General features: G+C 45.6%; 1 protein-coding gene across 4 annotated transcripts in view; it reads right to left on the bottom strand.

Moving 5' to 3' along the window:
* TRAPPC10 (trafficking protein particle complex subunit 10) overlaps positions 1–16,484 on the bottom strand; it is a 74,612-nt gene that overhangs the window by 11,218 nt on the left and 46,910 nt on the right. For all 4 annotated transcript variants that reach the window (XM_024989481.2, NM_001205885.2, XM_059884617.1 and 1 more), the window contains 6 exon segments: positions 14,446–14,586; positions 14,038–14,150; positions 10,823–11,337; positions 9,883–10,024; positions 8,228–8,386; positions 7,193–7,422 (listed from right to left, as the gene is read on the bottom strand). In XM_024989481.2, coding sequence (XP_024845249.1) covers positions 7,193–7,422; positions 8,228–8,386; positions 9,883–10,024; positions 10,823–11,337; positions 14,038–14,150; positions 14,446–14,586 — 1,300 coding nt within the window.

The following is a 16,484-nucleotide window of genomic DNA, read 5'->3' as shown; positions in this document are numbered from 1 at the left end:
AATTCCATCGTGGAGGGTCTCCACGATGCCCTCAGATTGATTGGTTTTCAGCTTAAGGAAGCTACTAACTTCCTTAAGGGCAGGAACCAGGTCTCAAACTTCTATTTATTTCCCTCATGGAACAAATGCATATACCGAGTAAAGAGCGTGCACATATTGATGTAAGTCTCGTCTCTGCTTCCTGACTCTGTATCAGGTAAGGAGGGAAGAAATTCCAAGGACTGAAAATTAAAACATTATTCTTCAGGTGCTGCCCTGTCTGATATTTGATGCCATAATCCTTCTGAAATGACTGCGTTTATTAGCCTTTTATCTTACTGCTTTTGTGCATATACTTCTTTTTGCACAAGTAACAAAAAACAAAAACAAGTAACAAAAAAAGTTCACCCCTTTTTCTCAATCCCTTCTCCATACCTCATGCAGCCACCAACCTACTCTCCGTCTATGAGCTTGTCTTTATTTTTATTTTCCAGATTCCACATATAAGTTAGATCACGTGGTATATGTCTTTCTCTGACATATTTCACTCAGCATCATGCCCTAGATCCATCCTCCACCCATGCTGTCACAAATGGTGAGATTTCATTCTTCTTTATGGCTCAATAATATTCTTGTGTGTGTGTGTGTGTTCATCTTAAACTCATTCATTGGTGGGCGCTTTAGTTTGCTTCCATATCTTGGCTACTATTAGCAATGCTGCAATGAACATGGGGTGCAGATATCTTTTTGAGTTAGTGTTTCTGTTGTCTTCAGAAAAATACCAAGGAGTAGAATTGCAAGATTGTGTGGCAGATCGATTTTTAATTTTTTGAGGAAATTCCATACTGTTTTCTACAGTGGCTGCACCACTTTACATCCCCCACCAATAATACAGGAGGGGTACTCTTCCGCTCACACTTGGTATCTATTGTCTTTCTGAGAACAGTCACTCTGACAGGTGTAAGACGTGATCTCATTGTGGCTTTGGTTAAACTTCCCTGATGATCAGTGATGTTGAGCATTTCTTTCATGAATTTTTTGGCCTTCTATATGTCTTCTTTGGAAAAATGTCTGTTCAGATCTTCTGCCCATTTTTAAATTGGATTGCTTTTTTTTGCTATTAAGTTCCATGAGTTCCTTATATACAGACACTTACCACACGTATGATCTGGGAATACTGCCCTCCGCTCAGCAGGCTGCCCTTCCATCTCGTTGAGTCTCTCTGCTGGGTAGAGGCGTCTTAGTTTGATGGAGCCCCATTTGTTTAGTTTTGCTTTTACTGTTTTTGGTGTCAGACTGAAAAAACCGTCACCGAGGCCTATGTCAAGAACTTACTACCTGTGCTTTCTTCTAGGAGTTTTACTGTTTCGGGCCTTACTTTCAAGTCTTTAATTCATTTTGGGTTCATTTTTGTGTACCGTGTAAACTCCAGTTTCATTCCTTTGCATGTGGCTCTCCAGTTTTACCAACATCTTTTACTGAATGTCCTTTCTCCAATATATATTCTTGTATCCTTTATTATAAATTAATTGACCATATATGCAAAGATTTATTTAAAGGCTCTCTATTCTGTTCCACTGATCTAGGTGTCTATTTTTATGCCAGTATCCTAGACACTGTTTGAATTACTATAGCTTGGTAATGTAATTTGAAATCAGAGAGCATGTTATTCCCAGCTTGTACCTCTTTCTCAAGACTGCTTTTGCTATTTGGGGACTTTTGTGGTTATGCACAAACTTTAGGATTATTTCTTCTATTTCTGTGAAAAATGCCATTGGAATTTTTAAAAAGGCTGCACTGAATCTGTACATTGCCTTGGGTAGTATGGACACTTGAACAGCACTAATTTTTCTAACACATAAGCATGCAATATCTTTCCATTTATTTGTGTCTTCTTCCATTTCTTTCATAAATGTCTTTTCAGTGTCAATATACAAGTCTCTTACCTTCTTCGTTAAATTTATTCCTAGGTGTTTTATTTTTTTGATGCAATTGAAAACAGGATTTTCTTAATGTATCTGACAGCTCATTATTAGTGTAAAGAAATGTAACAGATTTCTACATATTGATTTTTTATCCTGCAACTTCATGAAATTTGTTTACTAGTTCAAATAGTTTTTTGTTGGAATCTTTAGATTTTTCTATATATAAAAAGGGGCTTCCTGGTAGCTCAGCTGGTAAAGAATCCACCCACAATGCAGGAGACCTGGGTTTGATCCCTGGGTTGGGAAGATCCCCTGAAGGAGGGCATGGCAACCCACTTCAGTATTCTTGCCTGGAGAATCCCCATGGACAGAGAAGCCTGGCGGGCTACAGTCCAAGGGGTCACAAAGAGTTGGACACGACTGAGACTAAGCAAACAATAGTTTTTTGTTGGAATCTTTAGATTTTTCAATATACATAATATCATGTCATCTTCAAATAGTGAGTTTTATTTCTTCCTTTCCAACAGAGATGACTTTTATTTTTCTTGCCTAATTGCTCTAAGATTTCCAATACAATATTGAGAAAAAGTGGTGAGTGTCCTTGTCTTTTTCCTGATCTGAGAAGAAGCGCTTTCAGCTTTTCACCGTTGAGTATGATACTGACTGTGGGCCCACCATATACGGCCTTTATTATGTTGAGGTACATTCCCTCTATTCTGACTTGGTTGATAATTTTTATCATAAATGGATGTTGAATTTTGATACACCTTTGCTGTATCTATCAACAAGACCATATAATCCCGTTTGATCATGGTGCATAATATATGCTGAATTTGGTTTGCTAGTATTTGGCGCAGGATTTTTGTACTCATGTTCATCAGAGATACTGGTCTGTAATTTTCTTTTCTTGTGGTGTCCTTATCCGGTTTTGGTATCTGGGTAATGCTGGCCTCATAAAATAAGTTTGGAACAAGAGTTCCTTCCTCTTCTATTTCTGGGAAGAGGTTGAGAGGACTGGTACTTGAATGTTCAGTAGAATCACCAGTGAAGCCATCTGGTCTTAGACTTTTGTTGGGGGTTTTCTGATTTCTGATTCAATTTCCTTATTAGTAATCAGTCCATTCAGATTTCCTATTTCATCATGATTCAGTCTTGGTAGGTTGTATGATCCAACAGATGTTGGCAATTTGATCTCTGGTTCCTCTGCCTTTTCTAAATCCAGTTTGAACATCTGGAAGTTCTTAGTTCACATACTCTCGAAGCCTGCCTTGGAGAATTTTGACCATTACTTTGCTAGTGTTTGAGATGAGTGCAACTCTGCGGTACTTTGAATATTCTTTGGCACTGTCTGCCTTTGGAATTGGAAAGAAAACTGACCTTTTCCAGTTCTGTGGCCACTGCTGAGTCTTCCAAATGTGCTAGCATATTGAGTGCAGCACTTTCACACCATCATCTTTTAGGATTTGAAATAGCTCAACTGGAATTCCATCACCTCCACTAGCTTTGTTCATAGTGATGCTTCCTAAGATCCACTTGACTTTGTGTTCCAGGATGTCTGGCTCTAGGTGAGTGATCACACCATCTGAGTGGTTATCTGGGTCATGAAGATCTTTTTTGTACAGTCCTGTGTATTCTTGCCACCTCTTCTTAATATCTTCTGCTTCTGTTAGATCCATACCGTTTCTGTCCTTTATTGTGCCCATCTTGGCATGAAATGTTCCCTTAGTATCTCAATTTTCTTGAAGAGATCTCTAGTCTTTCCCATTATATTGTTTTCCTCTATTTCTTTGCACTGATCATGAAGAAGGCTTTCTTATCTCTCCTCGCTATTCTTTGGAACTCTGCATTCATAGTAGTCTCTTACGACACTATCTGTGAGGGCAGCTGTAACATCTCTTTCCTTTCTGATTTTGAGTTCTCTCTTTTGTTCTTGGTGAGTCTGGCTAAAGGTTGGTCAATTTTATCTTGTCAAAGAACCAGCTCTTGGTTTCACTGATCTCTTCTACTGTCTTTTCAGTATCTACTTCATTTGTTTCTCCTATGATCATCTGTAATTTCTTCCTTCCATTAAATCTGGGCTTTGCCCTTCTTTTTCTAGTTCCCTGAGGTCTGAAGTTGTTTGAGATTTTATTTCTTAAGGAAAGCATGTATTGCTATGACTTTCCCTCTCAGAACTGCTTATAATGGATCCCAGACATTCTGATATGTTACATTTCCACGTGCACTTGTCTCAAGGTAGGTTTTTATTTCTCTTTTGGTTTCTTCTTTGACCCACTGGCTATTCAACAACACATTGTTTAATCTCTAGATATGTGTGCATTTTGCAGTTGTCTTCATGAAATTAATTTCCAGTTTTATACCACTGTGGCTAGAAAAGATGCTTGATATGATTTCCACCCAATTAAGTTTACCAAGACTTCTGTTGCAGCCCGATATACTCTATCTTGGAAAATATTTCATGTGTAATTCAGAAGAATGTGTATTTTGTTGTTTCTTGATGGTATATTCTGTAAATGTCTGTTAAATCCATCTAGTCTAACACACTTAAGGCCAATGTGTCCTTATTCATTTTGTCTGAGGGATCTATCCATTTATAGAAGTGGAGTATTACAGCCCCCTACTATTACTATATTGCTATTTCTTTGTTTAAATATGTTAATATTTGCTTTATATTTTAGGTGCTCCTGTGTTCGGCACATAAATACTTACAAATGATATCTTCTTAATGGACTGACCCCTTTATAATTACCTAACATCCTGCCTTGTCTTTTATTAATAGTCTTAAAGTCTCCTTTTTCTGATGTAAGTGTAGCTACTGCTTTTCATTTGCATGAATTAGCTTTTCCATCCCTTTACTCCGTGTGTCCTTACATCTAAAGTCTCTTGTAGGCAACTTAAAGATGGGTCTTTTTTTTTTTTTTTAAAATATTTATTGTTATTTACTTATTGTTCATTTGGCTGTGTGGGGTCTTCGTTGTGGTTACGTGGGATTTTTATTTGCAGCGCAGGAACTCTTAGTTGTGGCACGTGGGATCCAGTTCCCTGACCAGGGATCAAACCCGGGCCATTAGCATAATTAGCATTGGGATCACAGAGTCCTAGCCACTGAACCACCAGGGAAGTCCCAGATCTTGGTTTTTTAATTCATACAGCTACTTTGTCTTCTAAGTGGAGAACTTAGTCCATTTATATTTAAAGTAATTATTGATAGGTACATACTTACTGTCATTTTGTTAATTCTTTTCTGGCTGTTTTTACAGTTCATCTTTGTTCCTATCTTCTCTTGCTCGCTTCCTTTGTGGTTTGATGCCTTTCTTTAGTGGTATGTCTATATTCCTTTATCTCTTGTAGCCTTACCATAGGTTTTTGCTTTGTGATTATCATGATGCTTATATATAACAAATTATATTTATAACAGTCTATTTTAAGCTGATTAACAACTTAAGTTTGATCTCATTTTAAACCTCAAAATTTTAACTCCCTCCTCCAATGTTTGCTTTTGAGATAATCATATTTTACATCTTTTTATCTTGTGCATCCATCCCTCTTAAATTATAATCATAGCTATTTTCACTTTTTAAAAAACCCTTCATACTAGCTTTATAAGTGACTAACCCATTACCTTTATCAAATCCATTACCTTTCCATTGTGTTTCTGTTACTGTAATTAAGAGTATCTTTTCATCTTAAAGAAATCTCTTTAACATTTCATAGATGGCCAGTTTAGTGGTGATAAACTCCTTTAATTTTTACTTGTCTGGAAAACTCTATCTTTCCTTCAATTCTGAATAACAACTTTGCCACGTATTCTTGGTTGGAAGTCTTTTTCCCCCCAGCATTTTAGTACATTGCGCCCCTCCCTTCCGGCATCTAGTCTGCTGCTGACCCCCTCTAGTGTATTTTTCAGCTCATCTATTGTACCCTTTCGGAGAAGGCAATGGCACCCCACTCCAGTACTCTTGCCTGGAAAATCCCATGGACCGAGGAGCCTGGTAGGCTGCAGTCCATGGGGTTGCTAAGAGTCGGACACGACTGAGCGACTTCACTTTCACCTTTCACTTTCAAGCATTGGAGAAGGAAATGGCAACCCACCCCAGTGTTCTTGCCTGGAGAATCCCAGGGACAGGGGAGCCTGGTGGGCTGCCGTCTATGGGGTCGCACACAGTCGGACACGACTGAAGCGACTTAGCAGCAGCAGCAGCATTGTACCCTTCAGCTCTGAGACTTTTATTTGGTACTTTCTTATGTCTTCTCTCTATTTGCTGTTTTCATCCATTTTTCTCCCAGTTCAATACGCATCTTTACAACCATCACTTTGAATTGTCTATCAGATAAATTACTGATCTCTGTTTCATTAAGGTTTCTACTGAGGCATTACCTGCTCTTTCATTCTGGAACACGCTCCTCCGTTCCTCTGTCTACACAGTGGCTGAAGCAACCACCTCTCCCAGTCCTGACAGAGGCCTCACGTAGGAGACAAACAGTCCGCTTTGCCCCAGCTCTCGGTTGTCTCTGTGTTTGCCCAAGCAGCCTATTAGATTTTCAATGGCTCGAGAAGCTGAGGATGCGCCAGGACCTGTCACAGTCCCGAAAGGGAGGATCTCAGCAACTACATTCAGGCTAGACTGAATGTTTGGAAGCTAGACTCTCAGGCAGCAGCTTTTAAAAGTTTGCCAGAAAGACAGTCCCATGGGACCACAAGTATACACTTCAACCCTTGGGTTGTTCAAAAGCCCTCAGAACGGGTATCTGTGTTACGAGACATGGACAGAATCAGAGTAAGCATGATGCAAGTGCAGGTTCTGCGAGCTGATGGATTGTGGACTTAGGACTAACGTTATGAATCCCTCAAATAACAATCAATAAATACCCATATCAAAGGATAAAATGATAGCAGTCTTCCTTGCTAAGTACGATGTGATGTTTCAGGGAACAAAAAGTGAAGCACACCAAGACACAGAACTCCATCTAGCCTAATCACCAGGACAAATGGACCACAGAGGCAAAACTTCTGCCTTCTAAACAAAACCTGTATCTCTTACAGTGAACTGTCCTTCCTCAAGGTGCGACAGAAAAGTTAAAGCCTGTTTGTCTCTGTCTTTGAAAGATGTACCCCTTATCTAAGGCTGATTCACAGATATAAACGCTAAACCCAACCAGAACCTGTGGTGTTAGCAACTGGGAAATCTGCCCTCTCAACAGAAGTCATTTCGAATGTGCTATCTTCAAATCAAGGAGGACAGGCAGAAGCTGCCCGCACAGGCTGCACAGCTCCAGTCCCTCCTTACTTTGTGGTCCGTGGTAGCCATGCAGTGGCCAGTCTTCTGCGTGTCCTTATGCTTCCCGTGGGGCTCTGTCACCCCCAGCAGGGTGCTCTCCCCTCCTGCTGCTGGAGCCGAAGGTAAAGAGAGAACTTCCAGTTCAAATTCGATCAGGTGGTATGTGGGTGCAGCCGGCAGACTGATGCTCGTGACCTTGTCGGATGACTGAACCCGGAGCAGCGCGTCAGAAACCTTTTCTAGGAAAGAGAAAAAGTCACCTTTAACACAGGGCCTCCGTTTCCTTGTTCCTTTCTCCTCTCGTAGATGACAGCCCTGTAGTGAAGTTCCAGCCCAGCTCCTGCTGTGTGTACACACGTGCAAGGGTGTAACCAGGAAGGATTACAGAGGAAGAGAGACAGGAAAATCAGGAACAGAATCCTGTGAGACAAAGCAGGACTGCATGAGAGCTGTCTGGTAGAGCTGGGCTCAGAGAACTGTCACTCTGCTCCGTCTGAAGACAGAAAAGAGACACTTCCTCACAGCCCACCTGAGATGGCCTGTGTCCCAGCTTGAGGTGGCCCCACCCCATCCCACCACCAGACCAATCCCCACTCAGGAAGAGTGCTGAATCCTTCCATCTCCAACCTCAAGGCTGGGGACTGCGGGAGATGGGATTTTTTTAGGGCTTCCAACCAGTGCCTTCATAGGTTGATTTGCTTTTGCTTTTTGCAGATGCAAGTTGAGGGGGGTGGAAGGAGGCTGGAGGCCACCAAGGCATCGCCAGGGAGCACGAGCCAGGAGGTAATGCTGCATCACAGACTTGTAGCAAGGTTCACACCGCCTGGCCGCAGGGCGCTGCACAGTTCTATGTCTATCCCCTCAGATGCCACGCCATGTCTGGGGCAGGGTTACTGTCCACCTACAGGCGGAACGCTGCCAGCAGAGAGCTACAAGGAGACAGGTGCTTGGATGCCACCTGAGGATGCGCGGATGACAGAGCCTTAGAGCCTGATGGTGCACACCAAGGCCAAAGGCCTGCCTTCACCCGTGAGTGCCCCTTACCTCTTGTGTTAGAGTAGATCACGGCTCTGTTCTCCTCAGGACACAGGATAAGCATAGCGTCTACGTTGCTGAGCTGTAGGCTGTCTCCATTTTTTACTGTATAATGGCCAGTAGTGACAGTGAACTTGACCTTCTGAGGAATACCAGCCAAAAGGCTATCTAAAGGGAAAAAGACTGCAATTAGCATTGCTATCAACCAAGAGGACCAATGGAAGGCCTACTGTAAGTTAGAAGAGTGTGTTTTCTCTTCTAGAAAAGATCTGTTCACTCTAAATACTCCATCCATTCACTCAGTGTCCACCTGTCCACCCTCACTTCTCATCTCAATTACACAGACTGCAGAGCTGAGGGGCCCTTGCCTAGAATAATCTGTGAGCCTGGGGGAACCTCATCACCACCTCGGTTCAGAAAGCTAGGGGTCATGGTGGCAACCACATCTATGAGGTTCTCACAATGTACCTGCTTGTCAGTTACTAAGAGAGAATCAGATAATAACGACACTAAAGAAAAAAACTAGTGAAATCGCATGTGCTGCTGCTATTCAGATTTTCCTCTGGCTTTTTTCAGGTCAGGCCTCCTCCAGATCTTTGGTTCAGAAACAGCTTGGCAGAAGATACAGCTACATTTTCTCCTGGATGGAAATGGAGGGGAGGGAATGGGCTGAGGTTTCTGAGAATCGGCTCCAGGGAAGGCCGAAGGAAGAAGCAACAGATAAGACACAAGGAGGACGAACAGCTGACAAGAAGCAGGGAGGGGGAGGTGAGAGGTGGTGAGGGAGTGGGGCCCAGAGGAGGGCAGAGGCGCAAGCCAGCACCTCCCAGCCACACGGCCCAGCCTTCCTCACAAAAGGTTCTCTGACGAAGAATCATTTGTGAGACTCTGTGCTCCACATCTGAGGGCCTTTCCAGGAAGTCAAGGGAGTAGTTTAACAGTGTAAAAATGGGGAGTTTGAACAGATTAAACAGCAAAAAAGGTTTCCTTGATTTTTTTCCACAAATGGAAGAAATGAGCAAATAAATACACTGCTCCCAGCTATTAACTGAGACACTTGATCGTTAGTGTTTTACTGAAGAGCCATGTTGTCTTCAATAATTCGTTTATGCCAAGCCCTCCTAATTTGAGAACTTAACAAAAAGGACAGCAGCACTGAATTCTCAAATGCCACGCCCAGGGGTCAAGATTAATCAACACTTTCAATGAAAAGACTTTTGATCACAGTATAGATCATAACTAAATCTAGCATTTAGCCTTTGGAATTCTAAGCAGGAAACTATAATATTTACTGATTAAATTCCATGCAGCAGACATCAGCTGATTTAGCCAACTTTTCCCTTATTTTTCATATTTTTAGATACAGAATGTTCAGTAAACATGAAAGCAGCAATTACAGAGAAGCAAGTATTCAGATGAACAAAAGAGCCACAGTTCCCAGGCAAAATCTCCACAATGCTCCCAACAGTGTCACCTAGAGAGGACATGGTCACAGAGGACTGGAATGTGATGCAGGAGAAAGCCTCCTCCTATGTGACTCCCTCCAGTAAAGGAGCAAAGCGCAGCCCTGACATCTGCACAGCGCCTTGCCCGCCCCGGCCCCGCCCGCCCCGGGCCCTCAGACATCCATCCGCACGGCGCCCCACCCACCCAGGCCCCCTCACCGGCCAGTGGTTCCACAAGCAGCTGCGGCTCCTGCGAGTACACGTCGTACTGCACCAGCGGGTAGATGTGAGGAAGCACAAACCACACTGGGCCCAGCGAGGCGCACAACTGCCGCAGCGTGTACGTTCCCGGCTCCCTGGCCTACGGGTAAGACAAGCGTTGGCACAGTCGTCCCCACTTGTGACAACAAGCTTCTCAAGGGAAGGCTGGGCCATAGCGGTCCCTCTTCTCACCCTCTTTATCCTGCTGCTCTGTGCTAACACGTCTACGTTCGGGCTCTTCCAAAGATCCCTCAGAATCTCTTAGTTGAGGTCTGGGTGAGTAACTGGTGGTTAAGTTTGACTTGACGCTTCTAACAGTGCTTTCTCAATTTAACAAGCTTTATCTGTGGCATTCTCTTCTGGAAAAGGTAGTCAATGGAGACACGGAGCATGAAATTTAAGACTTGCTCCAGGACTAGACTGAAAACGCGAGTGGCGAACAGCGGTACTTTCCACCGACCCAGCCTCTGTGCAGGCTCAGAGGAACCAACGGAACATGCTGTGCTGGCTGGGGGGGCGGGGGGAGAGTTATATCGAGTGGACAGAAGAGACTGTTCTGACATCCATCTGAGCCGCCACAGAAGGAAAAGAATGTTTAACGTGAAAGTGCTGCCTCTTTGAAATATCCTCATTTTAACAAATACAAAGGGGAAAAGTCTAAATCCAGTGAGAACACAAATAATTATCTACGTTGAGAACTTTATCCACAACTTATCGACTGCCTTACAACTATGCAAGTATAGATTTTTTTCAAAACACCAATCTATTTTTCTATAAGGATAAACCAGAGCCAGGCTAATGGAGCAGAGGCCACCACTGGACTCTCAGCTTCTCCAGACGGTGCTTGCAAGCACCACCGTTCTGACCGCCCCAAAGCCAGCTCCTGCTCGGCACATACCTGCGTCCTGAACACGATGGTGTTGGGCCCCGGCTGCAGGGTCACGCCGGCACACCTCAGCACATGGGCCCCGTCCTCCAGAGCCAGGCCCGAGGACGCCTCCAGAGACGTGCTGCTCTCCTGCCTCCGCAGGAGCATGTGGACGTTCTTGCATATGATCCCTGTGGTGTTCAAGGAGTTGTCGGAAGGACTCCTCTCAAACATCTCGTACAGCTCCAGCGCGGGGAGGCTGCTCTGGGATGTGGGAAAGGGTGAGGCCTCCGCCGGGAAGTTAACAACCCCGTTGGCCGTCTTGTGCTTGGTGAGCCACTCGGCGGTCTTCCGGTAACTGTTCTTCTCTATGCTGAAGTGGACGTGGATGGCGATCTGCTCCACGTGGATGGGAACAGGCATCTGACTGCACACAGTTATCTCCACAGACAGGACGCCACCCACGTGGACCACGGCGTTGGCAGGGGTGAAGCGGAGATCGCGCAGCTGTGCGAAGGAGTGCATGGGGAGGGCGACCCTGTGACCTGTGGACGCACAGAACACATTTCACTCCCCAGGCACACTGTCAGAGGCTCAGAGTCACGCCGGCCAGAAGCAGTGACGAGTGACAGAGACAGTTTGGACCCTCCCAACCCCACGCCATCTTCACACACCAAAAGGAGTTACTCTGTCAAAAGCAGTTACTTTGTAAAAAGCAGAACAGGAGCACATGCCCAGATACCTCCTGGAAATCATAAAACCTGAAGAAATTTAAGGTCTCTAACTCCCGTTTTGGCAAACCCAAGGTAAATACAGATCAACTAACTCCTCAATTTCAAAATGAGATTTGTAAGTCCAACTCCTAGAGCTGTTTCAGGAAGTCCACCACCCTCCAACTCACACAAGAAGTTCTCTAGTGAAAACGCCTGAGTTCCCCCCTACATCTGGCAATAAATAAGCCCAGGTGTGTGCCACCCTGGGGGCTCAGCCAAGGATGCAGGGAGTTAGGAGGGCAGCAAGTCCCAGCCCTAGGGCACCAAAGGAGCAAATCCACTGCACCCTCCACCAGCACTGTGCGTCGAGAGAACCCACCAGGCCGCTGGACTGACCAGGAGGTATTTATAAATACCCAGTAACTGGAGGCTGTGCTGAGATCGACGGTATGAAACCACAAGAAAACAGGGACAAGCACAGTAGAGTTTCTTCACGGAGAGGCCACGGAACGGTGGAAAAGTGGAAGTCCATGGTCTCACACACAGCAGACGTGGCACACAGCCCTGTGATGCCAGTCTGGGCACCCTGAAGAAACTAATGCACAAACCAATGCCACACTGGCCCTGAGAGCCCCTCCAGATGGCTGTGTGTGAGGGGCGCGCACCCAGCAGTCAGCAACAGCTGTGGACAGCATGTGATCCCCGCAGGGTGACGGTGACTGGAACTGGCTCCCCGGGGCAAGTTATTAGGGTTGGGTGAGGTCAGGGATGGTCATGCCCTGACAGAAGGATGCACCAGAGAGCCCTGTCTGTCTCTGAATCTACCCCTCTCTCTCCTGTCTCGTCTCTCCTCCTGCGCCCCTGGTCATGAAAGGACAAGTCAGGAAGAGAGGAGGCCTCATCAGGAGCCGGCCACGAGGGCATGTGGCCCTGGGCGGTCAGCCTCCAGAAGCCACTCACTCAGTCTGCAGCACTTTGTCATGGCCGCCAAGACACACTGATGGAGACAGTGACTGTTTAAAATAAACCCTCATCTTGATGAACTGAATATGAGAAGCCAAGTATTACCATAAACCTAATCTTACCACACAGCGATGTGTATAAAGTATATTTGCTAGAACACTCAGAAGCAAAGTCTTTCAGATCTACTCTCCTGCTGGACACGCCCACAAGGAAACAACAAACCTCCAAAGGTGAGCTGGTCTATGAGACACCTGGCTCTATGCCTTTCAGAAGTCAGTGTCTTACAACCCGCAGCTGCTGAGGGGATAAGTGTGGTCCACCGATCCAATGGAATACTATTCAGCCACGAAAGGGAATGAAACGCTGGCACACGCTACAACACAGGCGAATCCTGAGATGTGCTGTGTGAAATAAACTGGTCACAAGAAACTACACACTGCATGATTCCATCTACGTGAAATACCCATAACACGTATCCTCAGACGGAAGGCAGGCTACTGACTCCCAGGGACTTGGCGGGGTGGGGGTGTGAGAGAAGGTGGGGGTGGGAGAAGGTTGGGAGGAAATGAGTATGGGACGGGCTGCTTTTGAGGGAAAAGTGTTCTAAACTTCACGGTGGTGATGGCTGCACATACCTGTGACTAGACTAAAACCACTAGGCTACACGCTGCAAACGGGGCATGACACGATATGTGAATTCTATCTCAATAAAACCTATATTTTAAAAGGTCAGTGTCTGGAAAAAAAGATGGGAAGATGGTAAAGGAGAACTGAGATGTAACAATCAGATGCAGTATGTGATCCCTGATTGGACTAGTACAGGCCAGTGATTTTTAATATAAAATAATCATAAAAAAAAATAATCATAAAAACACTGTTTGAGACAATGAGCGAGACCTGAAGAGGGCCAAGTTGGAAGCCCGAGCCAGAACATTGTCCTTCTGTGGGCAAGGAGTTTCGGAGACCACTCTTGTTTTCAGAAGATGCGACACTGTCCCAAGGTGGAGTGGCCCTTGTGGTCTGGAGCAGCTCTGAAGTTCAGCACAAAGCAAAAAGTAGGCAGACAGACACAAGGGTGCTATGCAGCAAAATGTTAGCAGCTGCGGAATCCAGGCGGTCAGCATACGTCACCTATTATACACAGTGTTATTCTTTTTTACTTTTCTAGGGTATTTGACATTTTTCACAATGAAGTTTTTTAAGCCTTTATTGAATTTGTTACAACATTGCTTGTTTTTTTGTTTTTTTTTTTTAATGTATTTATTTATTTGGCTGTGTCACGTCTTCATTGCAGCATTCAAACTCTTAGGTGTGGCATGTGGGATCTAGGTCCCTGACCAGGGGTTGAACTCAGGGCCCCAGCATTGGGAGCAGGGAGTCTTAGCCACTGGACCACCAGGGAAGTCCCAACATTGCTTGTTTTAAGGTTTGGGTTTTCTGGCCGAGTGCCATGTGAGATCCTACTTCCCATATCAAGGCTGAACCCAAAGCCCCTGCACGGGAAGGTGAAGTCTTACCCACTGGACCACCAGGGATGTCCCTGTAACAAGTTTCAGAAATGCGTCTCACCTGGGCTGTCCGTCTGCTGGCTGGCAAAGCTGAGGATCTCTCTGCAGAAGTACTCCCGCTCGTCCGTGGTCAGGTGCTGGTCGCTGGCCAGGAGGCTGCTGGTCTGAAGGTAGCTGAGTGCAGAGTCAAGGGGCCGGAGAGGACCACGTGGTGGGGCGCTGCACACACAGCCCCCAGTCCCAGGGGGTGCAGCCGGCAGGTGCGCCCCTTCCTCCAGGGTCCTAGGGACTCGCGCACAAGTCAGACAGGCAGACACGTGACCAGCTTCTACCCAACAGGGGCACATGTCAAGGCAGGCTTCCCTCTCCTAATATCCAGGCACCTACGGACATGCGACTGTGGGCCCTGCTGCTATATGGACAGACAGCAATTATCCTATTCCATGAATGTACTCGACTTAAAGGATACTTCTCAATCTGTCCAAGGCGTTTCTGACATTCGGCAAGCTGCTTCCTTGTGTGTGTGATTGGCAGCGCCCAGCCCTCAGCCAGGTAATTTTTCAAGGCTCCTTGAAGATACATCTCTGCCTTCTGAGGAGACTTCTTCCTCCTTGCAAATCAACAAACAGAAGCTTTCATAATGGGTCACGATAATCAACAAACTCAGACCTTTCATGGCTTGCTCCCCACCCTTGGTGATCTCGGCGACACCATGACACTGGTGCCATCCAGAGTCCTCCTGACCACTGCCCCCAACCCAGCCCCCAAGGTGAGAAAGAACACAAAATCAGGAACACATAACCAGACCCGAGAAACATGCCAGGCTGGTAACCCCATGCATGCTGTTTGTCCAGCATCCTACACTAGCTGAAGGGCCTTCAGAGTTCAGTCTCTGGATAAGAGTGTGAGGCCATCGCTTATGACTTCAAGCTGCTGTGAGGCCGCCAAGCATGAAGAAAGGGGATGGATGTGCCCACCAGCACAGAAGCAGGTATGGAGGAAGCTAGAAACCTGGGCTTGAAGCCACCCTAGCTCCTGAAGACAGACCAAAACAGAGTGGTTTCCATGGACCAACCAATGGGAGCTTGGGCTAACTCCAAAACGCAGGCCAATGCCCTGAGCAGAGGGCAAAGCATCTGCCTGCAATGTGGGAGACCTGGGTTCGATCCCTGGGTTGGGAAGATCCCCTGGAGAAGAAAATGGCAACCCACTCCAGTACTCTTGCCTGGAAAATCCCATGGACAGAGAAGCCTGGCAGGCTACAGTCCATGAGGGTTGCAAAGAGTCGGACACGACTGAGCGACTTCACTTCACTTCGTGAAGGATTTAAATAGCAACACATATCACATAAAAGAACATCTTCCCAGGCCCAATTTAAACCTCAAGATATTCAGAACAAACCAAAGTTTAAAATATGATTAATGAAGCTTGCCCAAGCTTCAGTGACAACACGGATGCCCTGGCCTTTCCCAGAGGGCTTGGGACTGCTGATCTTGCAGGATAAAGGCCAACAATGAACAAGCATCTGCTCTCCTGGCATCTTGGGAAAACATCCTAGTCCTCAGGACCTTACTCTGAAACAGTAAGAGTTTCCAAATTCTCAAATTTCAAATGCCAGTTTTTCTAGACTTTTCTGGTCCTCTCTCATCCTGTCATTTGAAGGGGCCAGAACCTTCCATACTTCTTCAGTTAGTATCTCCAGCCAATGATTTGTACACTGTAGTGCAGGATGCGAGACCACTGCCACCCAGCCCGTAGAGATGCAGGCTGAGGGTCACCCAGCTGGCTAGTCCATGGTGACACCAGAACCAGAACCCAAGTCTCCTGTTAGCAGGCCAGCGTCACCCCACCGCAGTGCCAGCCTTAGGGGGCTGAGCTCATAGCATCTGAGGACACGGCTTCTTTGTTCCAGTAACCAATAATCTCATTCCTCAGTACACCAGATGGAGACTCAAGAGACCCCACCTCAGCTCTGACTGCTGGCTGCTCCAACCACACCTAAAACATCAAGACGTTCCCTTAGATGATCTACTAATCCCTTCCCTGCCTACTCAACCAGTTACAATAAATTACTGTTTCCTGTTTCATCTAACAAAATGACAAACTGTATATATCCAGATACCACTTCAAACACGTATTTTTTTTGAGAAAACAACCATCTTTTCCCTCATAACTTGTATCTTTTCCAGTGCTTTGAATTAGCAGCTGCATTGCCAGCCAGGGTTCTTTTCTTTGATAGGCTATTTACCAAATCCATATGAAATATACCAGGTTTTGAGTCTTTTCTCTGGAATCCAACTTGGAAGCTGGAGCCAGATTAGAAACATTCACCATCTCTGTACACTCCGGCTCTCGGGCACTCACAACTCAGCCTCTCTCGTGGAGGCGACACATGCATGTACTCCACACCACTGACCTCACGGGGACACTCACGAGCAACCAGGGAAAATGGTGTAGAACACACACCATATGCTGCATACAACAGGGCACACATTATCTACATACGTG

Source organism: Bos taurus, chromosome 1, assembly GCF_002263795.3.
Source record: "Bos taurus isolate L1 Dominette 01449 registration number 42190680 breed Hereford chromosome 1, ARS-UCD2.0, whole genome shotgun sequence".
In the NCBI taxonomy this organism is placed as follows: domain Eukaryota; kingdom Metazoa; phylum Chordata; class Mammalia; order Artiodactyla; family Bovidae; genus Bos; species Bos taurus.
The sequence above is the reverse complement of the archived record's forward strand: the minus strand, read 5'-3'. Positions and strand labels throughout refer to the sequence as shown.